General features: G+C 42.0%; 1 protein-coding gene across 1 annotated transcript in view; it reads left to right on the forward strand.

Annotated features, from left to right (window-relative positions):
* LOC122548373 (atrial natriuretic peptide receptor 2) overlaps nucleotides 1-14,958 on the forward strand; it is a 164,724-nt gene extending 149,766 nt beyond the window's left edge. The window contains exons 21-22 of the mRNA XM_043686946.2: nucleotides 3,604-3,695; nucleotides 14,500-14,958. Of these exons, the coding sequence (XP_043542881.2) occupies nucleotides 3,604-3,695; nucleotides 14,500-14,562 (155 nt within the window). The 3' untranslated portion in view covers nucleotides 14,563-14,958. The remainder of the gene's footprint in view (nucleotides 1-3,603; nucleotides 3,696-14,499) is intronic.
* Nucleotides 14,959-26,311: the final 11,353 nt, after the last annotated feature.

Consider the following 26,311-nt stretch of genomic DNA (forward strand, 5'->3'; position numbering starts at 1 on the left):
TTCGACACACAGCCTTCCTTCGTTATCCTTTAGTGGACCAATCCTTTCTCTAGTTACCCGCTTGCTTCTTATATAAGAATAAAATGCTTTGGGATTCTCCTTAAATCTACTTGCTAAAGCTATTTCATGACTCCTTTTAGCCTACTTGATTCCTTGTTTATGATTTGTCCTATTCTTCCGATATTCCTCCAGGGCCCGTTCTGTTCTTAGCTGCCTAGACCTTATGTACACTTCCCTTTTCCTCTTGACTAGTTGTACAATTTCTCCTGTCATCCACGGTTCACGAACCTTGCCTTTCCTATCTTTTGCCTTCCTTGGGACATTCCTATCCTGCACTATCTTTAACTTATCTTTGAAAGTCTCCCACACCTCAAATGTGGACTTACCTTCAAATAGCTGTGTCCAATCCACATTTCCGAGCTCCTGCCTAATTTTGATATAATTGGCCTTGGCTCTTCCCTTTGGACCACTCTCTTCTTTATCTATGAGTATTCTAAAACTTCTAGAATTGTGGTCACTGTTCCCAAACAAATCCCCCACCACAACGTCTACCACCTGTCCTGGCTCGTTCCCCGGTGCCAGGTCCAATATGGCCCCTTCCCTCGTCGGACTATTGACATACTGCTCTAGAAAACTCTCCTGGATGCTTCTTACAAATTGTACCCCATCCAGACCTCTGACACTAAGTGTAACTCGGGCAATGTTGGGAAAATTAAAATCTCCCATCACCACTACATTATTGCCTTTACATCTTTCCATCATCTGTTTACCTATTTGTTCTTCTACTTCACGCTCACTGTTGGGAGGCCTGTAATACAGCCCAACAATGTAACTGCATCTTCTTATTTCTCAGCTCCATCCATAATGCCTCACTAGCCAAGACTTCAATAGTGTGCTCCTTTAGCACAGCCATGGTATCATCCCTGACCAGCAATGCAACTCCACCCCCTCCCCCCTTTTACTTCCTTCCCTGTCCTGTCTGAAGCTCTATATCCTGGAACATTTAGTTGTCAATTGTCATGCCCTTTCTTTAACCAAGTCTCTGGGATTGCAATAACGTCATATTCCCAGGCACTAATCCAAGCCCTAAGTTCAACTGCCTTACACAATATACTCCTTGCATTAAAGTGGATGCATTTCAGGCCACTAGTTTTTTTTGCGCTCATCTGCTTTCTGTCTACTCTTCCCTTTATTAATACTATCTTCATAATTCTTACAGTGTCCAGTCTCTACCTCGCTGCCTATTTGTTTTCTCTTCTGGTTCCCAGTCCCCTGCCACAATAGTTTAAAACCTCCCCAACAGCAGTAGCAAAAGCTCCCCCAAGGACATTGGTTCCCCTCTGGTTCAGTTGTAGACCGTCCATTTTGTAATAGTCCCACCTTCCCCAATGTCCAACAAATCTGAACCCCGCCCTCCTACGCCATCTCTCAAGCCACGTGTTCATCCTGCCTATCCCAAGATCACTACCTTTGAGGTCCTCCTCTTTAACTTCTCTCCTATCTCCCTGAATTCTTCTTTCAGGACCTCATCTTGTTTTTTACTTATATCATTGGTGTCTATATGCACCACGACAACTGGCTGTTCACCCTCCCCTTTTAGAATGCTCTGCAGCCGATCGGTGACATCCTGACCCGAGCACCTGGGAGGCAACATACCATCCGGGAGTCCCATCTTCGGCCACAGAACCACCTATCTACTCCCCTCGCAATAGAATCCCCTCTGACTATGGCCCTACGAGTCTTTTTCCTGCCCTTCTTAACATCAGTGCCCTCCACAGTGCCATGATCCTGGCAACTGCTGCCCTCCCCTGGTGAGCCATCTCCCCAAACAGTATCCAAGACGGTATACCTGTTTTGGAGGGAGATGACCACAGGGGACACCTGCACTGCCTTCCTACTCTTTTTCTGTCTTTTGGTCACCCATTCACTGTCTCCCTCAGCAATTCTAACCTGCGGTGTGACAAGTTCACTTAACATGCTATCCACGACCTCCTCAGCATCGCGGATGCTCCACAGTGAGTCCATCTGCAGCTCCAGAGCCATCACGTGGTCAAACAAGAGCTGCAGCTGGACACATTTCTTGGAAGTGTAAGAGTCTGGAATGTCAGACACATACCTAAGCTCCCGCATCAAGCAAAATGCATTGTAAGCTTAGCTTTATATGAACTAACTAAAACCAAACAATGCACTTAAATATATGAAAAAGAAAGCTAAAGAAAAAATAAAAGCCTTACCTTACTGAGTCTTTTTCTTACGGTTAGAGGAGGGGGGGTGCAGGAGGGAGATACTACATGTGTAGTATCTCAGGTTTAGCCACTGCCCAAATATTAATTAAGCCCTTACCTTCCCTGCAGCCCTCGCTTCACTCCTCCTTCTCTCCTTGCTGCTCTGTCAAAATGGTTAGCATTCCTGCCTCTTAGTACCAGGGACCTGGGTTCAATTCCACGAGTGGCTGTCTGTGTGGAGTTTTCACCTTCTCCTCTTGTCAGTGTGAGTTTCCTCTGGGTGATCTGGCTTCTTCCAACAGTCCAAAGATGTGCAGGTTAGGTGGATTGGCGATGGGAAATGCAGGGTGGGTCTGCGTTGGATGCTCTTTGGAGGGTTGGTGTCGATTTGATGGGCTGAATGGTCTGCCTCCACGCTGTAGAGATTCTCTGACTCACTGCTTGTGAGCTAGGGAATCAGTACTGCCCTCTCCCATCCTACTTGCCCTGAAATTGATGTGTACTTCTTCCTACTATGAGAAGTGACCTCCCCATCAACCTGCAATTACATGTCTCCTGTACCCTAGCCTCCAGCCACCAACAATTATCTGTAATTTTCCATTCTCTGCCAATCGCAGCCCTGTCTATCAGCGGCCATGTTTTTTTCCTGATTCCAGAATAGCGACACCAACGGTCCTCAGCTGAAGATTTCTGTCTTTCCAGCTACCAGCCTGCCAGATTATCAATCAGTCCAATTTCCAGCCAGGAAACAGAGTGATTACAGAAAGGACAAATCAGGCCTGGATTTCTGTTCAGCAGGACTTCCAGTTTACTAACAATTCTAGTTTCCACTATCCCCCAACTGTACTACCCCCCAACTCACTCTTGAGCAATAGAAAGGATACCAACCCTGTGAATTTACATTCAATCAACTGGTCCCAAAGAGCTTTGTTACTGGTAAGAGTGCCTTTTATCATAGGTCACATATTTCAATTCATGCACTCATTTAAGCAGTTTGCAAATTTATGGACTTTGTTTATGATGAGCCAAGAGTGAAAGTTCTAAAGGAAAGCAAACAATTAATTTTTAAATGTGTTAACACTTGTATCTGTCACATTCCTTGTATTAAGCTACAAGCTACAGATATTAGAACAGTCAGTCCCAGAATTTGACTTTGAGCTGTATACTCTTGATATTTAATCTTCAACTTCATGAAACTGCAGGAACCCTCTGAGGCCAAATAACAATCCAAGCTAAGTTAAAATCTCGAGCTAAACAGTTCATGAAATTAGAACCATATAAAGAATTTGGCAGCAAAATTTAATACCCAACAATCAAAGAAGAAAATTCAGTCCAAATATATGTCCTGCCGTTGACATTTTACCTCTTTATTTCTTAGCGTTGAAAATCCATGTGTCCTCAGCAACCAAGGATGTTTTGGATGAGTTTGGCAATTTTGAACTGGAACTTCGTGGAGATGTTGAAATGAAGGTACATTTATATTCCATGTTCAACACGATACCATTGTGAATTACATTCAAGAAAGTCCTATTGCTGCATTTATAAATCATAGAAACATGTAAAAGGAGTCCATTTAGCCATGTTACTTATGCTGGCTCTTTGAAACAGCAGTCATGCCTTGACCTAAATACTTACTTTTTATCTGTTACTCTATCATTCCCTTAAACGCAAAATTATTTATGTTCACAAACTTTTCAGTAGAGCATTTCAGAACCCTCAAAGTAAAAAAAGTTTATTTTTGTATGCCATTTGGATCATCTATCATTGATTCTAAATCTATAATCTTTAATTATTGACCAACTCAAAGGACAGAGGGTATAGATTTTGCTCTACTAAAACTTCTCATCATTCTGAACATCTTTTAGGTCATCTCATAATCTTCTATGTCCAAAGGGGAAGACTCTTAATTTTGCCAACCTCTGATGTCTCTTTTCCCTGATAAATCCTGGAGATGCTCTTTTGCACTGTTTTTAAGGCTGTCACGTCTTTTCTGATGTGTAGAACAATCTGGAATGCTCTAACTGGAGGCAGTGATTAATAAACTTCTAACTTTTTTACTTCTACCTTTTACGATATTAAACTCTATTAAACACTCAAACATACCACCTTGCTCTGTTAATTTTGGAATTTGTTTCATATTTGCAGATTTAAGTTGTTAGGTTTGCATGGGAAGAACAGAATCCAGGTAAAACTGCTGTAAAATGGGGCTATTGGTCCACTCCTTATTGCCCTTTAGCTGAGTGACTTAGTACATAGAACAGTACAGCATAGTACAGGCCATTCAGGCCACGATGTTGTGCCGAACATTTATCTTAATTGAAGATCAACCTAACCAACACACCCCTCAATTTACTGCTGCCCATGTGCTGGTCCAGCAGTCGCTTAAATATCCCTAACGTCTCTGACTCTACTACCACCGCTGACAGTGCATTCCACGTACCCACCACTCTCTGCATAAAGAACCTACCTCTGTCATTTCCCCATACCTTAAAATTATGACCCCTCATGACAACCATTGCTGCCCTGAGAAAGAGTCTCTGGCTATCTACTCTATCTATGCCTCCCATGGTTAGGTTAGTTCAAAGAGCAGTTAAAAGTCAACTGGAGTCATATATAGGCCAGACCAGATAAGGACGTCAGATTTCCTTCCATAAAGGTAATTGGTGAACCAGATCGATTCTCACAACAATTGATGATAGTTTAATGATTACTGTTACTAAGATACTAGATTTACCAATTGAATTTAAATTTCAACAATACTCATTTTGGGACTTGAACCCATCTACCCAGAACTTGAACCTAGGTCTGCGGGGTTACGAAACCAGTGATATGACCACTACGTCACTATCTCCCCACTTTTCACACATTAATTCCACCTCAATTTCACAGTGTACATTTCCCTCTTCCCGACTGACTGGAGAGTTAGCTATCAATAACTGGTGAGCATCGGCAGCTTACTCTTGTATTGAGGCTTGGCCATGGAGGTGGCTCATGGTAGCCCCAAGGCAGAGATAAAAGTGGGAGGACGCCAGAATGACCAGGTCAAAAGCGTCCCTTCTGTTAGCTGGGACATTGACCCAGTTCTGGAGAAAAGTATGAGTCTCCTAATTTATACACACCTTACCGCACTCACCACCTATTACCCCCTTAACTCCATCCCATCTCACAATTACCAATCCCAACTTCTGATCCATGCCCACTCATCCAGTGTCCATTACATATGAAATTCATAAGCTCTAAAACAGCACAGGGAAGTCTTTGAGAAACTGTTAAGAATGTCAAAATAAGCACAGTACTTCATTCCACAAAAGGAAAACTGTATTAACTTATGTTACCTCTAGATTTGGTTTCTTCCAAACAGACCTCCAAGGTCTGTGCATGGCATTGACTTAAGAAAATCAATGCTGTGAATGATATTAGCCCACAGATGGTTATGTACAGACCCTTGATGGAGCTGTACAACTGCACAGCTTAGTGGGAATATTGCCTTTAACTGCTGTTAAATCTGTCAATTGTAAACAAGCTGATAGTCCCCTTGGCAACATTCGTGAATCAATTAGTGTGTTTTCAAACTCAAAGAATTCATAATGAAATTACAGTGATGAATAATGCCAATAAAATCTCCAGCATTGAATACATTAAAGTCTTTGAAGTCAATCAGAAATTCAGCCTTATGTCTATAGATGTGAAATATTCAAACATCTGAGCAATTTAATGCAAACAAAGCAATTGACACAGAAAATCTGAATTTCATTATTATGCAATGCAGAATTGTATTTTATCAAGAGGATAATGTACTCTAATGCATCAAAAGACTTCTTTAGTTCCTCACTGCTGTTAAAATTAATGATCATTCACCTTTTCAAAGCAAATTCATATTAAAGAAATTATAAACAAATATAACTTAAACAATTTCATCATGACATATCAAACTGGCAGCATCATTTGAACATAATTGTGAATTGCTTCCCACCTCCATAGAATCGAGCTTCTATGCATTGCATGAAAATTGCTGGTCATCTTCTTTGGTCAAGGGGTGGCACAGTGGCTCAGTGGTTAGCACTGCTGCCTCACACTGCCAGGGACCCGGGTTTGATTTCAACTTCGGTGACTGTGTGGAGTTTGCACATTTTCCCCGTGTCTACATGGGTTTCCTCCGGGTGCTCCAGTTTCCTCCCACAATCCAAAGATGTGCAGGTTGGGTGAATTGGCCATACTAAGTTGCCCATAATGTTCAGGGATGTGTAGGTTAGGCACATCAGCCAGGGGTAAATGCAGGGTAGGAGAATAAGTCTAGGTGGGTTATTCTTCAGAGGTTCAGTGTGGACTTGTTGGGTTGAAGGGCTTGTTTCCACACTGTAGGGATTCTATGATCTGATATGCCCATTTCCCAATGGTGATGACAGCATTGAAACAGTTGGACATAAGCACATGAGCTACCAGAGATGCAGATGGGGTCAGGAATATTGGAATAAGTCTACCTGTCTTCTTTTAATATTAAAAAGTATGAGTCTCCTAATTTATACACACCTTACCATACTCACCACCTATTATCCCCTTAACTCCATCCCATCGGGTACCACATTCTCACAACATGCATATCTTGTACCAAAGCTATTATGATGTATTACTGCTCATTATTTGTCAGATACAGCTAAGCAATTCATATAATGTGGTGTCTAGTGAGCAGTGTTGCAAAATTTATCTAATGGATATTCATGCAGATCTCTGACAAGTGACCTCCTCTTTTATGGAAATGCAAATTGAGAGTTCCAAGTGCATTACTCAACAAGTTTTCCATTAGTAAATCACCAAATCCAGGGAGGGCGAATGATATTCAAATGTCACATAGCTGGAACACTATCAAACACCATAATTCAACAAAAAGAAATGTAAACATAGTTGCATAAAAACTAATGAAAGACTTGTCAATCATTTTCCAATGAGTTTATATTCGAAAAATGGTTCTGTCCAGTGTTTTGACATGGAAGATGCATTTATGGCCCAGACAATTCAAAACATGTTTGAGATGCCAAAATACTATACATTGTAGTCATGCAGTTAAAGCTTTTGATTCTATTCATAAATAGACTTAATTGAATTTACAGATGAGCTTAAATTTATATGACATTGACATATTTGGCTGCAAAATGCTTAGTTGTTTTTAACATAAGACAATCATAGACAGTGCATAACCAAGTGTAAACCAGTACTCCATGTTAACTATGTTGCTGGAAAAGCGCAGCAGGTCAGGCAGCATCCAAGGAGCAGGAGAATCGACGTTTTGGGCATGAGCCCTTCTTCAGGAATGAGGAAAGTCCTCATTCCTGAAGAAGGGCTCATGCCCGAAATGTCGATTCTCCTGCTCCTTGGATGCTGCCTGACCTGCTGCGCTTTTCCAGCAACACATTTTCAGCTCTGATCTCCAGCATCTGCAGTCCTCACTTTCTCCTCCATGTTAACTACACATGTTACACTATTGAAAGTAATGGAATAACAATAAGAACAGAACAATAAGAAGCCAATCCAATTATAAATTCAGAAATACTGGAGAAACTCAGTAGGTTTGGTTCCATCTGTGGAGAGTGGAACTGAATTAATATTTCAAGTCTAAAGACTCTTCTACAGAATTGAAGACATATGTTGGTTTATATGTTGTTGACAAAAAGGGAGGAGGGATGAGTGAAAGAGAAGGTAAAGCTGCCCAGAGCAAAAAAATGAAGGGAATGCTAATGATGTTAAACAAAAGACTGAGATGAAAAGTAGCTGCAAATGGTAAGTTTAAATAGAACGCCTCCCAGTATGTTAGACTTTCTAGGGGAGGGGTTGGGATAGTACTAACCACCATCCACCAGGTTTAAAAGGGTGAAGAGAACCCATCCACATTCCCTTGGATTATCCCATGACATTAGAAAGCAGCTTTAAGGGTTGATATCAGTATCTCTGTCAGGAGGTGGTTCTGCCATACAGAACTGACAATTGATAAAATTGGTCAACAGCTCTTTACAGCCCACAGTAGCCCCAGGAATCATTGCTGGGATATTGAGAGTTTCCAGTGTTGAAAAGCCCAATTTGAGAGCTAAAATTCAAGGTTTGGGGATTGCAGAGAAGGAGATAAGTGGGATCAAGAAGCGGTGAATGGAAATTGTCCAGCTTCAAAAGTGAAGCACAGAGCTGATGGGCAGCAGGTTCTGACAGAGTTCCTCCCCTTCTTGTCCAATTCATGCCATGCAGCTGAACCACATACCCAGCCTCGGTAAAATACTCGGGGAGGGGGGGGGAGGACAAGATAACACCATCAAGTCAACATAATTGCCAACTTAATGGGTTTAATATGCCATCTGACACCTCTTGTTCTTTGCCCCCAACCCATGAAATTTTTGCTAGATCAGGGCAAGGGATGGTCAAGAAGAAGGCAATCTGCTGGATTTTGCCTGCCTGCCACGTTCAAACCGACTGACTGGAGAACATAAAATCCAGTCCCATTATAACAGCCAGATTACCACCCTATTTGAAATCATCAAACATTCTGATAACTTGTTGAACTGTGTAGTTCATTTAATTATGCCAGAATCAGCCAAATTATCAGGTAGGGTGGTTACTATCACCTCAACCCACCCCCCAACCTCTCAGAAAGTCTAACATACTGGGAGGAGTTCTATTTAAACTTACCATTTACAGCTATGTTTCATCTCAGTCTTTTCTTTATCATCATTAGCATTCCCTTCATTTTTTTGCTCTGCTCTGAGCAGCTTTACCTTCCAGTTTTGTTTTGAAGAATATTAACTAATTTCATCAGGAATGTGCTATGCATATTTATTAATGTACATCCATTTTCCTATCTACATTTTAGGTTGTATTTTTTTTAAATTCAGCACTCACAATCTAATTAAATTGCTTTCACTTGCGCTATCCATATTCCTCACACTTTAAATGCTGGGATCATGTCTCTTCTCAATCATCTTTCTTACAATGAAATGAAATCCCTTTCTAATAGGACAGAGTTTGTTTCTGCCCTGCATTGCAGATAAATTGGTTCACTCCCACATATTTGGCTATTTAAGAACTGACAGACTTGATGCAGAGAAGGAAAGCAAATCGGATGTGAATCATGATTTCATTCAGTGCTTGTTGATAACCTCTGGAGGAATAACTAAGGAGTAGTTTTAACAATGACTGTTGAGATTGCCGTGGGCTAAATAATCACTTCCAGCAGCACAAACGAAAATGATAGGGACTGGAAATCTGAAGAGAGAAAGGGAAGAAAGGCAATAAAAAAGTTCCTTCCTTCAATTTGTAATAACAACAATTTATCATAATATTAATGTCAATACCATTTTCAATGACTCCACAAAGACCAAAATTAGAGAAACACTCTGACTACTTCATGTGTCATCCCTGACAGATAGGTTTATGTTGGTTGAATGAGCAGAGTGTTCTGTTGGTTCTGAAGGAAACTGAACCACATGCACTGCACATTCAGGTCATTGGCCAATCTCACCAATAAAGAAAAGACACATCAATTGACATTTTTAAAGAAATAATTAACCCCAGATGTGAAGCAAAGTGTTTTGCAGTTCCATTCAGAAGTGCTATGTGTGCATATTAATGATCTGAGCTGTTATCATCCTAATGGATTCCTTCAGCTCACTGCTGTAATAATGTGTTGGCTTAGTTCCCAGTTTCCATTTTGCCATTACAAATAAACAGCTGACTCAAAACTGATGCCGTCAGTCGAAGTTCATCCCATTTATATTTTCTCAAAAACATTATATTAATGTGAAAGGGTCCAGGTTCACACATTGCTGTATCCATTACATTCAGATGCTTTCAAACTAGTCATCAAAGCCAAAATGCCAGTTATGAATAGTAACTCAACATAAAGATGGCTGTGAAAAAGCAGGACCCAAAAATTTGACCAGTGATCTTGTGAACAATTTAAATTGCCAGGTACAGCCACAGTTCATTAATTTGAAGGAACAAAATGTGCTTCTATTTTAAATTATCCACAATAGCAATTCCCATGAATTCATCAGTATGAGTATTCAGCAGTGCCTGATGTACCCTTCACATTACATTTCAGATGTTTTATGGAGAATTACAAATAATATTAGTTCAATTGAAATCTTGCTTTTTTCAATAACATAGATTGAGCTAAATGTTACCAGCCAATGCACTGCTATTAAGTTATATTAGTCCTATAACATTTTACACATTAATTTATCAGGCACAAACAGAGCAAACACGTTTATGCTTGTTGTTATTTCACTCATAATCATGGAATTTGGATGCACAAACATGGTACTAATAGCCAAGATTTTAGTTGCACCCAGGAGATGGGCTGGGAGACGCAGGGGTTTGGAGAGGTAATGGTAAAGTCCTGGGGAAACATGCCAGATTATGTGACATATTACTGGCAGCAGGACGGAACGGAAGAAGCTGGTAGCCAACTTACTGCATTAAAGGCCCAATTAAGAGCCATTTTCATGCTATATTTTGCAAGTGATTGGAAATCCCCTGCTGCGTGGTGAGGGCTGCCAGCTAGATGAAGTTGGTCTCCTAGCAACAGACAGGGCAGACTAAATGGAACAAATGACGGGCCGCAGGGAGGAATGACAGTCCTTGTGGCTAAACAATTTTGTCAGAAGGATTTTCCTGATGACACTGAATCCCTTTTTTTTTAACATACCTACTGTCGGCCTCACGTCTCTGTTTACATCCCTCAGTGCAAATTCAACTCCTGGTAACATTGCTGAAGCTTCAGAGCTGCCTGCCTTCTGATAAGGCTAACAACATCTTGAGACTGCTCACAATCCTTACTTTGTTGGGCACACAGTTGAATCTCTCAATTAGGAGACCATGTTCCTGATGAAGGGCTTTCGCCCAAAACGTCGACTCTCCTAGTCCTCGGATGCTGTCTGACCTGCTGTGCTTTTTCAGCACCACACTTTTTGACTCTGATCTCCAGCATCAGCAGTCCTCACTTTGTCTAAGTAGGCTTTGTAATGCAACGTGTCCCAAAACTGCTCCTGAACTTCAGCTTACTGTTACCAGCACCCTACATTTGCTAATTGTTATGTAGATTCAACAACTTTTTTGGAGTGGCTAAAGCAGTATTTCTGATCAAATCTGTGCTGGATAAATAGGTACACATTACATGTAGCTTTAAGTACAGCCTAAATTGATGCATTGTCCATCTGCTGCTTGTTAAGGCTCCTTTGTTTGAACAATGGTTTGAGCAATTCCAATCCAGTTCTTTCCACCTGCAACATGTGGCAATCTCACTCAGAAAAGCCACAGTATGGTTGGTGTGAGAAATGGTAAAAATGTTACACCAATGAAGCAAATTATGCTTTTCTGACTCCAGCTGAGACGCGGTGTTGCAACAAAATTCAGAATGCTGTACTCTGAACTATACTTGACCCCTGTAATAATTAACCCTTAAAGGAGATTACTGAAATGGGATGACCTCCCTTATTAACACACACTCCCCTGGCTATCGTATGTTTACATGTTTGTAACATAATGCAAACACGATGCTTAATAAGTCCCAAAAAAGCTGAGCTTTTTGTTGGCGTCGCAAAAGGTTTCGGTGGAACACAGGAGCAGAAGTTGGCCATTCAGCTCCTTGACCTTCTTCTGCCATTCATAGAGTTATGACTGATTTTATAATAACTCCCAAGGAGCCCTAGCAAGACTAGAGGCAATGAAAATCAGGAGAAAAATTTTCCACAATTTGAAGTCAGACCTAGCTCAAAGGAAGGTGGTCACAGTTATAAGAGGTCAGTTATTTCAGTTCCAAGGCATCACGGTGGGTGTTCCTCAGTATAGTGTCCCAGGCCCAACCATCATCAGTTGCTTCATCAATGCCCTTCCTTTCATCATAACGGCAAAAGTAAAGATGTTCACTGACATTTAAACAATGTTCAGCACCATTTGTGAAGCAGTCAGTATCTATATATAGCAAGACCTGGGGAATGTCTAGACCTAAAATGCAAAGAACACTTACACCACACAAGTATCAGGTACTGACCGTTTCTAAGGAGAGAGGATCCAACCATCACCCCTTGACATTCAATGGCAACATTATCACTGAATTCACTACTATCAACATCTGAGGGTTATAATCAAAATCTGAACTGGACTACAAGACACAAGTCAAGATTGTCATGGAGCATTGCCTGGATGAGTGCAGTTTCATCAACTCTCAAGAAGCTTCACAGTAGCCAGGAGAAAGCCGTATCCTGATTGGCACCACATTCCATATTCAGTCCCTCCACCTCAGTAGCAGCAGTGTGTATTGTTTACAAGGTGCAATGCAAAAATTCACCAAGGCTCCTTGGACAACTCCTTCCAAACACATAAATGCTAGCATCTCGAAGGTCAAGGGCAGCAGATACATGGGAAAGGCAAGTTTTCTTCCAAGCGACTGACCACCCTGACTTGGAAATATATCACCATTCCTTCATTATCATGGACCAAATCTTAGAAATCCCTACACCAAATGGACTGCAGCCATTTAAAGGAAGGAAGCTCACTAGCACCCTCTCTAGAATAACTAGGAATGGTCAACAATGCTGGCCCAGTCAGCAACAACCTCAACCCCTGAAGGAATTTTCAAAATTGATTGGATTCCATATTCTTTTACTCATTCTCCCATCAAATATCTATGATTTTAAATTCTAAACTATTATTTTAATTAGAATCTTTCTTTTTTGTGAGAAGGATTTTCTGAACATGCTTTCTTAATGGAGTCAATCTGGTTGTAGCACTGTTTTACTTGATCTTTGATACTACATCTCCTCAGTCAAATACAATCATCTATCTTCCAGTGATTACAAATTTATGTTATATAATATCTGTTCATAAGATAACCTTGTAACCTCAGTAACATTCTGATATATGTGGACAGCATCCCTTCTAAGGTCAGTGTATCCTCCTTGAGAGGCAGTGCTGAGAACTATCGACTTTGGTACTTTAGGCAAAACCTCTGTACTTTTCTATTTTAGCATTTCTATTAGTCTTTTTTGACTTTCTTTGCACTTTATTACTTCATTAATGATATTTGTACAAATATCCTCTAAATCTCTTTGGTGTTCCATAATTCCAAGCTTTTACCCATTTAAATGAACAGCTAAGCCTTCAATGTGATAGACAATAAAATTTAAACATGCAAATAGATATACCAAGTAGTAAACATTCCCAGCCCATCTCAGAAACAGCCATTACTGCCTAAGCATGGACAAATAAGGGATCAAAGTCAGGAAAACCAGGTCTACATGAGGTTAAGATAATGTTGCTTAAGAGATCGTTGCAGAATATCAAAACGATAAGTTTTTTTTATAGTTGACTTAGCTCAATGTGAAACTGGAAGGAACGGGAATATAGTTCCCATTCCCATTGCACTCTGCAAATTGTTACTGCCCACTACCAGGCACAACCTTCTCCTAAATCCTTCAACTACATTCTTTCCCCTTGAAATAGTTCGATAAGACATGTGCCAGGACCACCAGAAGGGTTTTGCATTGTGAATTGCATCATTGGCTAAATAATCGCTATAGAAAATGCTCAAGGGGATTAATAAGGTGGACATTGAAGAGATGTTCCTCCTTGTGGAGCAGTCTAGAATAAGAGATTATAGATATAGAGTGAGAGGAGGTAGGTTCAGAACTGAGATTTGGAGAAACTATTTCTCTCAGAAGGCTGTGAATCTGTGAAACACAATGCCTCAGAGTGCAGTGCATGCAGAATCAATCAACAGTTTGAAGAAAGAAATAGATAAGTTTCTGATGAAAAGTGGGATAAAAGGCTGGAAAGTGGAGTTGAGACCAGGATAAGATCAGCCATGGTCATGTTAAATGCAGGAGCAGGCTTGAAGGGCTGAATTGTCTACTCCCACTCCTAATTCCTATGTTTCTGCGTTCCTATGTTTAAATCTAATCTCGTCTTTGACTATCTTCCATGTGGATACTTTTCAACATTAACTATTGATTAGCAGGTGGAGTAGCAATTTGGCCTGAACTCTCCTCAGCCTTCCTAGTTTTGCAAGATTAAGATCAGTTGCTACACAAAAATACGCTACCCCTTGGTTAAGGGAAGCTAATACTTCGAATGCAAGAAACTAAACCTGACACTTCCCTTGTCAATGTGAGTCAGCACATTGCTCCAACAAAACCTATGGAAGAATACTTGTTTCAAAGTATTTCTTGCAACTGTTAAAGGATTTATGATGGTGTAAGCTTCTGAGTAATGTTTGTTTTATCTTCTTTGAAAGGGTAAAGGCAAATTGAGGACGTACTGGCTACTCGGTGAGCAAAAAGATGTTCCTGACGTCTAATATGGCATCCAGTGTGAATTGCTTGTATGTTATTATACTGCAGAGCAGTGGTTGTTCAAACTGTAGTTTATTTGTTACCAAAACAAATTTTGGCTATGTTTATTTCTGGAGGACAGATCTTATAGAAATAATCTGTAGAAAATATCTAGATGTATCCCAGGTATATTTTATACCTGAACAAAGCTGCAAAACAAGTCATTTTTATTAAGATTTTTTTTCTTCCTAGCTGAATATTTTTCAACAATAAACCCTTTTATTTGTGCATTCTATATTAAGATTTATATAATGTGTTTGAGAAGATATGTAAATATAATATTTTCCCCATCTACAAGCTGTATATACTGTGTATCTAAGATATTGCTAAATATTTTGTTCAAATAAACTGGATAAAACTTGCTTGTTTGGTTTTTTTTGGCAGATCTAAAACCCATCAACTCACTTATTATGCCAAGAACATTTCTTGCTGACTTGATAACGATTGGCGACAATGGTATTCTTTGATCAATTGCTGGGTTATAGTCCAGTGACACTACCTCTATGTCATTATCTCCCCATTATATATGCCCACTCTACACTCATATGCTGACAGACATAAACAGGGAAAAAATATTGCGAATGTTGTGTGCAGGGGGAAGACTAGGAACGTAGTTCAGTTGTGCTTGCATACTGTATTGCAATGGTCCTTTTGGTTTATCAGGATGTGCTGCTCCTGGAATCTTGCTCCTGGATGTGCTGGATCCTTCTTCCTCCAAAACTTTCACTTGTTTGCAGGAGACACAGGGTGACTGGAGAAAGTGAGGTCTGCAGATGCTGGAGATCAAAGTTGAAACTTTATTGCTGGAACAGCACAGCAGGTGAGGCAGCATCCAGGGAACAGGAGATTCGACGTTTCGGGCACAGGCCCTTCTTCAGGAATGAGCAGAGAGTGTTCAGCAGGAGAAGATAAAAGGTAGGGAGGAGGGACTTGGAGGAGGGGCGTTGGAAATGTGATAGGTGGAAAGAGGTCAAGGTGAGGGTGATAGGTCGGAGTAGGATGGAGGCGGAGAGGTCAAGAAGAAGACTGCAGGTCAGGAATGCGGTGCCGGGCTGGAGGGATTTGGCTGAGACAAGGTAGGGGGAGGGGGGATGAAGAAACTGGTGAAGTCCAAGTTCATCCCCTGTGGTTGGAGGGTTCCCAGTCGGAAGATAAGACGCTCCTCCTCCGACCGTCGCGTTGTTGTGGTTTGGCGGTGGATGAGTCCAATGACCTGCATATCCTCGGTGGAGTGGGAGGGGGAGTTGAAATGCTGTGCTACAGGGTGATTGGGTTGGTTCGTCCGGGTGGCCCAGAGGTGCTCTCTGAATCGCTCCGCAAGTAGGCGGCCTGTCTCCCCAATATAGAGGAGGCCACACCGGCTGCAGCGGATGCAGTAGATGATGTGGGTGGAGGTGCAGGTGAATCTGTGGCGGATATGGAAGTTTCCTTTGGGGCCTTGGAGAGAAGTGAGGGGGGAGGTGTGGGCGCAAGTGTTGCACCTCCTGCGGTTGCAAGGGAAGGTGCCGGGAGTGGAGGTTGGGTCGGTGGGGGGTGTGGATCTGACAAGGGAGTCGCGGAGGGAGTGGTCTCTACGGAAAGCTGATAGGGGAGGGGAGGGAAATATATCCTTGGTGCTGGGGTCTGTTTGGAGGTGGCGGAAGTGACGGCGGATGATGCGCTGTACATGGAGATTGGTGGGGTGGTAGGTGAGGACCAGTGGGGTTCTGTCCTGGTGGCGGTTGGAGGGGCGGGGCTCAAGGGCAGAGGAGCGGGAAGTGGAGGAGATGCGGTGGAGGGCACCGTCGACCACGTCGGGGGGGAAATTGCGGTCCTTGAAGAAGGAGGCCATCTGTGTTGTACGTATTTTGAACTGGTCCTCCTGGGAGCAGATGCAGCGGAGACGAAGGAATTGGGAGAATGGGATGGCGTTTTTACAGGGGGCAGGATGGGAGGAGGTGTAGTCCAGGTAGCTGTGGGAGTCGGTTGGTTTGTAGTAGATGTCCGTGTTGATTCGGTCGCCTGAGATAGAAACAGAAAGGTCTAGGAAGGGGAGGGAGGAGTCCGAGACTGTCCAGGTGAATTTGAGGTCGGGGTGGAAGGTGTTAGTGTAGTGGATGAACTGTTCAACCTCCTCGTGGGAGCACGAGGTAGCGCCGATACAGTCATCAATGTAGCGAAGGAAAAGATGGGGGGTGGAGCCAGTGTAGTTGCGGAAGATGGATTGTTCCACATACCCTACGAAGAGGCAGGCATAGCTGGGGCCCATGCGGGTGCCCATGGCTACTCCTTTTGTTTGGAGAAAGTGGGAGGATTGGAAAGAAAAGTTGTTCAGGGTGAGGACCAGTTCGGTCAGTCGAAGGAGGGTGTCGGTGGAAGGGTACTGGGTGGTACGGCGGGAAAGGAAGAAGCGGAGTGCTTTGAGTCCTTCGTGATGGGGGATGGAGGTGTACAGGGACTGGATGTCCATGGTGAAGATGAGGCGTTGGGGACCGGGGAAGCGGAAATCCTGGAGGAGGTGGAGGGCATGGGTGGTGTCACGAACGTAGGTGGGGAGTTCTTGGACTAATGGGGACAGGACCGTGTCGAGGTATGCCGAGATGAGTTTGGTTGGGCAGGAGCAGGCTGAGACGATGGGTCGTCCGGGGCAGTCAGGTTTGTGGATTTTGGGCAGGAGGTAGAAACGGGCTGTGCGGGGTTGTGGGACTATGAGGTTGGAGGCGGTGGATGGGAGGTCCCCTGAGGTGATGAGGTTATGGATGGTCTGGGAGATGATGGTTTGGTGGTGGGGGGTGGGGTCATGGTCAAGGGGACGGTAGGAGGAGGTATCTGCGAGCTGGCGTTTGGCCTCAGCGGTGTAAAGGTCAGTGCGCCAAACTACTACTGCGCCTCCCTTGTCAGCTGGTTTGATGGTGAGGTTGGGGTTGGAACGGAGGGAGTGGAGGGCTGCGCGTTCCGAGGGTGAGAGGTTGGAGTGGGTGGGAGGGGTGTGGGAGTTCAGGTAGCGGTTAATATTGCGGCGGCAGTTTGCTATGATTCATAATTATAACATCTCTAAGAGCCACCATTACAGCAACAGTTGAGTAAACAGAAATCTCAGTCTTCAGGCTTGAGATGCTTTTTCCTGCAGGATAATGTGGTTGGCTGTGAAGTCCACTTTGCTAGGAAAAACTGAATAGTTTTATTTAAGTTTTATTTAAGTTCTAATAGATTGAGAAATGTTGATATTAAAAAGGATCTGGGTATCCTTGTATATTGATCAGTGAAAGCAAGCATGCAGGTGCAGCAAGTGCTTCGGATATCAAATGGTATGTTGGACTTTATTGCAAGAGGATTTGAGATTGTACAGTTGTACAGGATCTTGCTGAGATGACAACTGGAGTATTGCATGCAGTTTTGGTTTCCTTTCTTAAAAGGAAACTTATTTGCCAGTTTCAGAAGATTCACCAGACTGATTCCTCGGATGGCAGATTTCATGTGTGAGCAATCTGTATTCACTGGAGTTTAGAAGGAAGAGAGGGCATCTCAATGAAACATAGAGGTTTTGATAGAGGTGGACAGGTTGGACATAAGGATGATGATTTCTCTGGGCAGGAAGTCCAGAACAAAGGATCAAGGGCTAGTATACAGGGTAGGCAATTTCATACTGCGATGAGGAGAATTCTTCACTCAGAAAGTGGTGAAACTGTGGAATTCTCTACCACAAATGATTCTGGAGCTCATGTCATTGAATAAAGTTAATAAAGAAATAGGTAGATTTCTACAGTGTAAAGATATCAAGGGCTAGAAGAGAGAGCAGGAATATGACAGTGAGATACAGCATCAGCTCTGATCCTGTTAATGGGGGAGCATGCTCAGTGAGCCAAATAGCTTACGCCAATGTTTCTATGTTTCTGTCTTGCTGACATAATCTGTACAACCAACTCAAGTTGAAGAATTATTGGCAAAGTGATTTCAGCAGATTATTCAACACTTGTTCCATTTGGAAAAATGCTCTCAAAAATGTGTCCAAATTGTAGAAGTATCCGTGGATTAATAACGTCAGGTCCGGTTTAAGAGAAAACTATACCTTATGTTCAAACGTGAATCACTTCGCAAAGCTGTAAGGGATGTCAAAAATGACTAAATTTGCTTTAAACATGGTGCCATCTGTTCTCAATTGTGAAATAGGGTACAAGTATATACCATGGACTGTAATACAACAAGTCATTTTAACAAGAGCACAGTAGAGATCCTGTGCACCTGAGTCTCACTCCTTATTAATCTTGAACAATAAACTCTTGCAATTTTTTTTTTGCAAGTTTCATTAATTCCTGTGGCAAACACACTTCAAGATTGTGCTGACTCACTTAATCCAGTTTTTGGAATGATCCCAGTTTGAGTATAAATGTCAACCGAGACAAACTCACATTTATGTAGCCAAAAGCAGAAGCATTATGGAGAAAACACTGTTTGATAAGCTTGGTTTAAAGTCTTGAAATTCATCAAGAGGCTCACCAGCATCTGGGATGAAGAAGCCCATTTGATTGATTCCCTATCTATCACCGGCAACATTCACCCCCTCCACTACTGATACACAGAGGCAATCTACAAGATTCACTGTTGTGACTCACCAAGGCTCCTCCAAATCCACAAACCTCTACCACCTTGAAGGACAAGAACAGCAGATGGACTGGAACACCATGCAAGTTCACCTTTAAGCCAAAGACCATCTTTACTTGGAACTCTATCATCATTATCACTTGGTTAACATCCTGGAACATCCTTATCAATAGCATGTGGCAGTTCCTACATCCCACACATTGCAATCATTCTACAAGGCACCTTCTCCCAGACAATTGGGGATGAGCAATGAACACTGGCCCAGTCAACTATACCCACATCCCATAAAGAAATTTAATAAAGCGCATATTAACATAATTAATGATGCTATATATTCACAATGGTATCCCTACTTATTTACTCGATTCTTCACTAATAATAGTTTTCAGTAGTGCTCACTCAAGTAGCATAACACAATTTGATGTTCAACAATAATAGATCAATTTGCTCCATCTAAGACTGACTTTCGAGGATACAGAGTAACATTCAAGATTATTCATGAGCTTCCAATTAATGTGAACGAGTTGGTACATTTCTTCATTATTAACATTAATTATGTATTCATTCCTAAGTGTACATGGGGACTTGAAGACTGCAAGAAGCTACTCTGCCAAGATACACAATGTGAATGTACAATTGTATAGCAAACAATATTTCATAAATTTAAGGTAAGATTGTACCCCACCAGCCTTCACACATTTGAACTCGCATGCAGAAATATATATTACAGCAGATGTATCAGAGAAAATGTTTGGAACTGAGGTCTTACTGCACACTGAAGGAAGCAAGCAAGCTATTGCATACACATGACACTTAATGTTGGAAACTGAACACAAATATACAACTGGAGAGAAAGAAGAACTAGCTGGCATCTACAGTTGGGAATATTGGCACATATATCTCAATGCTGGAAAGTTGAGTTGCTGCACAAGTTGCCAAAACACTGAGTATATCTTTCACAACATGAGATTTGATTTGATTTGATTTGATTTATTTGTTGTCACATGTATTTTGTTACAAAATGTACTGTAAAGTGTTGTAAGGTGTCGCTATCTCTAGCGCCATCTTAAAACACTGAAAAAAAAACAAAATATACAATGTAAAGGCAGAAGAAAAACAAAACAAAGAAAAAGTGTTCAGCTTTACAGTCCTTCTTGTTACGTGCTCCACCATGGGGCATGACCCTGGTGGTTGGACACAAGTTCCCTTTGCTATACCACGTCACCACCTTTGGAATGGAAGTCATCACTCTTCAGCACCATCTTGCCTCCACTGATGGCCTGGCTGTTATAGGTCCTCATGCAAACTCACCAGTGACACACAGATACCACTGATACTGCCGGATACCGCACCAGCTCTGCCACCGTCATTAGTCTGCTTCAGGCCCACCTTGCCAATGCACAGGGTCTTGTACTGGGCCCAAATTCACCGCTACTGCCACCTCCTCCATGAATCTGCAGTGGGCCCACTCACCGACCACCACAGGTCCGCACTGAGCCCATTTGTCACAGACGATGCAGTCACCATGACCAAACTCTTCAACAAGAGGTACCTTCACAGCTCAACCTCCCATGTAGTTTGAATTGTCTCATGGCGGTCCATTTGCCTGCCGCTGGGTCACTTACTGACTGCCTCTGCCCACTGCCTGGTCTCCTGTTCCTCCTCAGTCCCAAAGTCTCCCTCGCTGACTCTCTCTCTCCCTCATTCCCTGAATCTCTGCCTGTCCCTCAGTCTGGAGTCTCTGCCTCTCCCGTCCCTCAATCCCAGGATCTCTGCCTCCACCTCTCCCTCTCCCTCTCCCTCTCCCTCCATCCCAGAGTCTCTGTTTGTGGAGGTGAGTCACCAGCTCCCACTGTTACCAAGCAGGTCATGGTGTTCAACCTGTACACATTCAAAATTGGTCAGATTGCCTTAGGTGTAACTTCAAGATCTGGATGTAGGTTTGAGTTGTAAGGTTTGTTTTCAGACCTTATGTCACCATATTAGGTAACATCATCAGTGAGCCTCCGGATGAAGCACTGGTGGTATGGCCTGTTTTTCTTTATGTGTTTAGGTTTATTTGGGTTGATGATGTCATTTTCTAGGGTGACATCATTTCCTGTTCTTTTTCTGAGGGGATGGTAAATGGGATCCACGTAAATGTGTTTGTTGATAGAGTTCCGGTTTGAGTGCTATGCTTCTAGGAATTCTCACACATGTCCCTGATTGGCTTGTCCTAGAATGGATTGTTGTTCCAGTTGAACTGGTGTCCTTCATCATCTGTATGTAAATTCAGAGACATGCGCGAGAAATCCTAAGAGCATGGCATTCCAACTGGAACTCCATCAACAAACACATTGTCTTGGGTCCCATTTATCACACCCTAAGAAAAAGAACAGGAAATGACATTACCACAGGAAATTATATCACCACAGGAAATGACGTCACCAACCCAAGGAAACCTAAATACATAAATAAAAGCGGGCCATACCACCAGTGCTTCATCCGGATGCTCACTGATGATGTTACCTAGTATGTGACAAAACGTCTGAAAATGAACCTTCCAGCTCAGTGAGGAAACCTACATCCAGAACCTCAACCTGAGCTACAAATCTTCTCAAAACCTGTGTAACTTCAAGTTTGACTATCCCATAGTTTTATGCAATGAAGCAGCTGATTTGCTTAACTACATTCCTGCCAAAGACAGTATTGGTGAAAGTGAACTCCTGGTATCAATGACTAGTAGCATAAAAGACATTGTGGTCACAGTGGTATCACACGCAACTGTGAATTTTTTTACACTGGAGTTACAGGGAAAACCAGCAAAGGAAAGCTTACTGCAAAAAGCACCAAGAGGCCCCCTGAGATAGGCAAAATTTGTTTCTGAACCACAGGCTATACAATGAGTTGGAATTGTTTGTTAATAACTGTGTCCCAGGTGGACACGAAGGACATTCAGTTGTTAATAAGATGATCATCTTGTTTAAGATAATGATTCTGAAAGGATTCATTCTGAAAGCAGACTGTATTAAGTTCCACCTAATCTGATGATGCCATACAGTCATTGATGGGAAAAAGGTGAGTCTAGCTTAAGATGCTGATGGAAACGTACATATCCTCAGTGTCCCTAGACAGTTATAGTTATTCTGCCTAGCCATTCAAGGTAATTTGAACCTACTGCTAATGTCAATAAACTATACCTAGTTAAGGCAAGTTCCTCTTAATGTTAAGACTCACTGGTGGTTCATCCTCTAACACGGTTAATGACATAGATCCCTTGACTCAGTAACAGAAAGGAGGATTTTAACTTGTTTAAGTTTGATTTTAAAAGAGTTGAAAGAAGAATTGGTAACAACATGCTATGTTAACCATTAGCTATGATATGGAGATGCCAGTGTTGGACTGGGATGGACATAGTCAGAAGTCACCAGGTTATAGTCCAACCGGTTTAATTGAAATCACAAGCTTTCTGAGCACTGCTCCTTCATCCGTTGAAGTCATTACCTATTTCTGCAGCACTTGGTGATCAGCTGACGGCATCATTACTTAAATACCATAAGGTGACAATGGAGACAAAAAAATCCATTGGATCTTGAAAAAACGTTCTGAATTCAAGTGAGTTTACTGCTTTAAATAATTCACGTGTTTGAGAATATGCAAACAATACATCATAGCTGCAAGCCCTGTATTTTTAGCTCTCTTGCCCAATCCTTTTTGAATAAGGGTGGCACATTCACTACCTCCCAATCTAATAGAACTTTCCCCAAAATAAGAAGCTTTGGAAAAGTAAAACCGATACAGCTATTTCACCAATCAATTCTTTAAGAGCCTCGGAGGAAGTCTATCAGGACCCAAGGATTTGGCAGCCCAGAGCACTATCTATTTACTCAATACCACTTTTCTGGTATTGTGATATTCCTGAGTTTCTCCCTCTCTTGCTGTATTGCTGCTTCTGGGGTGTTATTTATATATTCTATAAAGAAGGCTAATGCAAAATAACTGTTCAATTTATCTGCTACTTCTTTATATTCCATTATTAATTCTTCAGCCTCACCTTTATGGGACCAACATTCACTTTGTTATAAGCTTTTAAAAAAAAATTATTAGAACTCTTACTATCTGCCTTTATGTTTCTGAGTAGCTTTCTCTTGTACTCTAATTTTTTGCTTGTCATTCATTTTTTGATCATTCTTTGTTGTTTTTTATATTCTGGGCAATCCTCTGACCTGTCACCGATCTTTGCACAGTTCGGTTGATTTTTTTAAAATTTCTGATAAACTGTGATTGATAGGTGTATCCCTTGGAATTTATTCTTGTTGGAATATATCTACTCTGCGTGATCTGAAATATCCTCTAAAATGTCTGCCACTGATCTCTATTGATGTATCATTTAGTCTCATTTCCTTTCTCTCCTCAACCACCTCTGGCTTCAGGCTGCCATAATTCCTATTAGGTAAATTGAAAAATACAGTGCTGAATCCACTCCTGTATCCCTCAAAGGATATAAAATTGCATGTAAAATTCAATCACATTATGCTCATGCTACCTAGGGCTGTCCACGTGATAATTAATTGCCATTATTAATGATCCTTTGAAATGCACAAAACTGCTCTCTGAATCAACTCCAGAAATTCTGTTCCAAGAAGCTATCCCAAAAATATTCTGTGGACACCTTGTCTCGACTACCTTTGCCTGTCAAAGTATATACGTGAATTAAATGGATCATGACAACTGGATCCTCCATAATAGTTTCGACACCAGCCTTGAACTGACATCCTGAACCCTGGAATTAAGCAAGCGATGTAGCTGTCTAGACTCATGCTCTTTGCTGTGGACAATTATTTCAATCATCCTAACTATACTATCCCTTCCTACTGCTATACCCCTCCTTCTTGGATGATTTCCTGCATCATGATGCCATAGTCAGTAAGCTCAACACCACTGTAGCCCTCACTCTCATTCTTGTAAATCTACAGTGCACTCCCTCCAGGACCAATATATGCTTCCTAAGCTGTGGTGCTCACATCTGCTCACAGAACTGTCAAGTTGGGTCTAACTGCAGCATGTTTTTTTTTAGATTAGATTACTTACAGTATGGAAACAGGCCCTTCAGCCCAACAAGTCCACACCGACCCACCGAAGCGCAACCCACCCATACCCGACATTGACCCCTTTAACCTAACACTACGGGCAATTTAGCATGGCCAATTCACCTGACCCGCACATCTTTGGACTGTGGGAGGAAACCGGAGCACCCGGAGGAAACCCACGCAGACACGGGGAGAACGTGCAAACTCCACACAGTCAGTCGCCTGAGTCGGGAATTGAACCAACTTTATTCTCCAATCCTCTAAATCTAAAGACCAGCATCTCATTAGCCTTCCTCATTAAGTTCTGCACCTATCTGTGACATTTTAAAGATCTAAGCACCTGAACCCAAATTACTTTTAGACATCCACTGTATTTAACTTCATACCACCTAGAAAGTACCCTGGTCAATCCTTTATTTGTTGAAAATGGATAATTTGGAGTTAGTGAGAACTACAAATGCTGGAGATAAAGAGTGGAGCTGGAAAAAGCACAGCAGGTCAAGCAGCATCAGAGCAGGAGGGGAGTTGTTGTTTCAGATTAGAACCTTTCACCCGAAAATGGATAACCTCACACTTGCTTACACTGAGCTCCATCTACCACAGTTTTGCCCATTCACTTAGTCTATCAATATCCATTTGCAATTTTATGCTGCCATTTGCATGTCTACAATTCCACTTTGTGTCTTCAACAAATTTCGATATATGAATTTCTATGTCATTATCCAAGATATTAATAAATAATGTGAATAACTGAGTACCTAACACCGACCTTTATGGGTCACCCCAGGTTACATCCTGCCAATTTGAGTATGTACCCCTTACCCCCACTTTCTGTCACCTGCCACTCAGCCAATTTCCTCACCATGTCAGTAATTTGACCTCAGTTCCATGGGATTCTACCTTAGTTAATAATCACCTTCATGGGATTTTATCAAATGCATTCTGGCAGTCCATAAAAACAAGATTCATAGACATGCCAACATAATCCCTCCCTTCAAGAAGGGGGACAGGCAGAAAACAGGAAACTGTAGGCCAGTTACTTGACATTTGTGTTGGGGATGATGTTAGGATTAAAAATTAAAAAGGTTATAAGTGGGTACTTCAAAAATCTCAAGACAATTAGGGAAGAGTCAGTGTGGCTTCATGAAAGGGAAATCATGTTTAACCAAGTTGTGATAGCTCTTGATGTACTGTATTTGGATTTCTGCAAGGCATTTGACAAGGTTCCATTTGAAATATTATTGCTGAAAGTAAAATCTCATGGGTCTAAAGGTAACTCATAACCATGTTTAGAAGACTGGCTGGCTTGTAGAAAACAGAGCAAACATAAATGTATCATTGTCTGATTGGCAAATGGAGTCCCACAAGTCCCACAAGTACATCAATGATGTAAAAGGGGGAAGCAAAGAGTGACCTAATATAATGGTGACAGGAGAATAGGCAGAAAAGTGTGTTGTGAAGCTCACTCAACACTTAGATTAGATTAGATTACAGTGTGGAAACAGGCCCTTCGGCCCAACAAGTCCACACCGACCCGCCGAAGCGAAACCCACCCATACCCCTACATTTACCCCTTACCTAACACTATGGGCAATTTAGTATGGCCAATTCACCTGACCCTGCACATCTTTGGACTGTGGGAGGAAACCGGAGCACCCGGAGGAAACCCACGCAGACACGGTGAGAACGTGCAAACTCCACACAGTCAGTCGCCTGAGGCGGGAATTGAACCCGGGTCTCTGGCGCTGTGAGGCAGCAGTGCTAACCACTGTGCCACCGTGCCGCCCACTTCAGACATGGAAGTGTTGAGTGAGAGGGAAATAAAAAGAATGGCTGTATAATGTGAGAAAATGGGAAGCTGTTAACACAGCAGAATTCTGAGGTAGGGAGAATTTGGGGTAATGATGCATGTGAATGTAGCTATATGTCCAACTGTACAAATGTTGACTGCTAGGAGTAAAAGCTTGGCAGGCTGATGTTATATACAGTAATGGTTCGAAAGGTTAAACTACATTATATTCTATTCAATGCATTGATGCCATATATCTTGGATGGGAAAAAAGTG

The sequence above is a fragment of the Chiloscyllium plagiosum genome, unplaced genomic scaffold (genome assembly GCF_037043375.1).
Source record: "Chiloscyllium plagiosum isolate Xiang-an unplaced genomic scaffold, Cpla_swu_hap1 HiC_scaffold_1, whole genome shotgun sequence".
In the NCBI taxonomy this organism is placed as follows: domain Eukaryota; kingdom Metazoa; phylum Chordata; class Chondrichthyes; order Orectolobiformes; family Hemiscylliidae; genus Chiloscyllium; species Chiloscyllium plagiosum.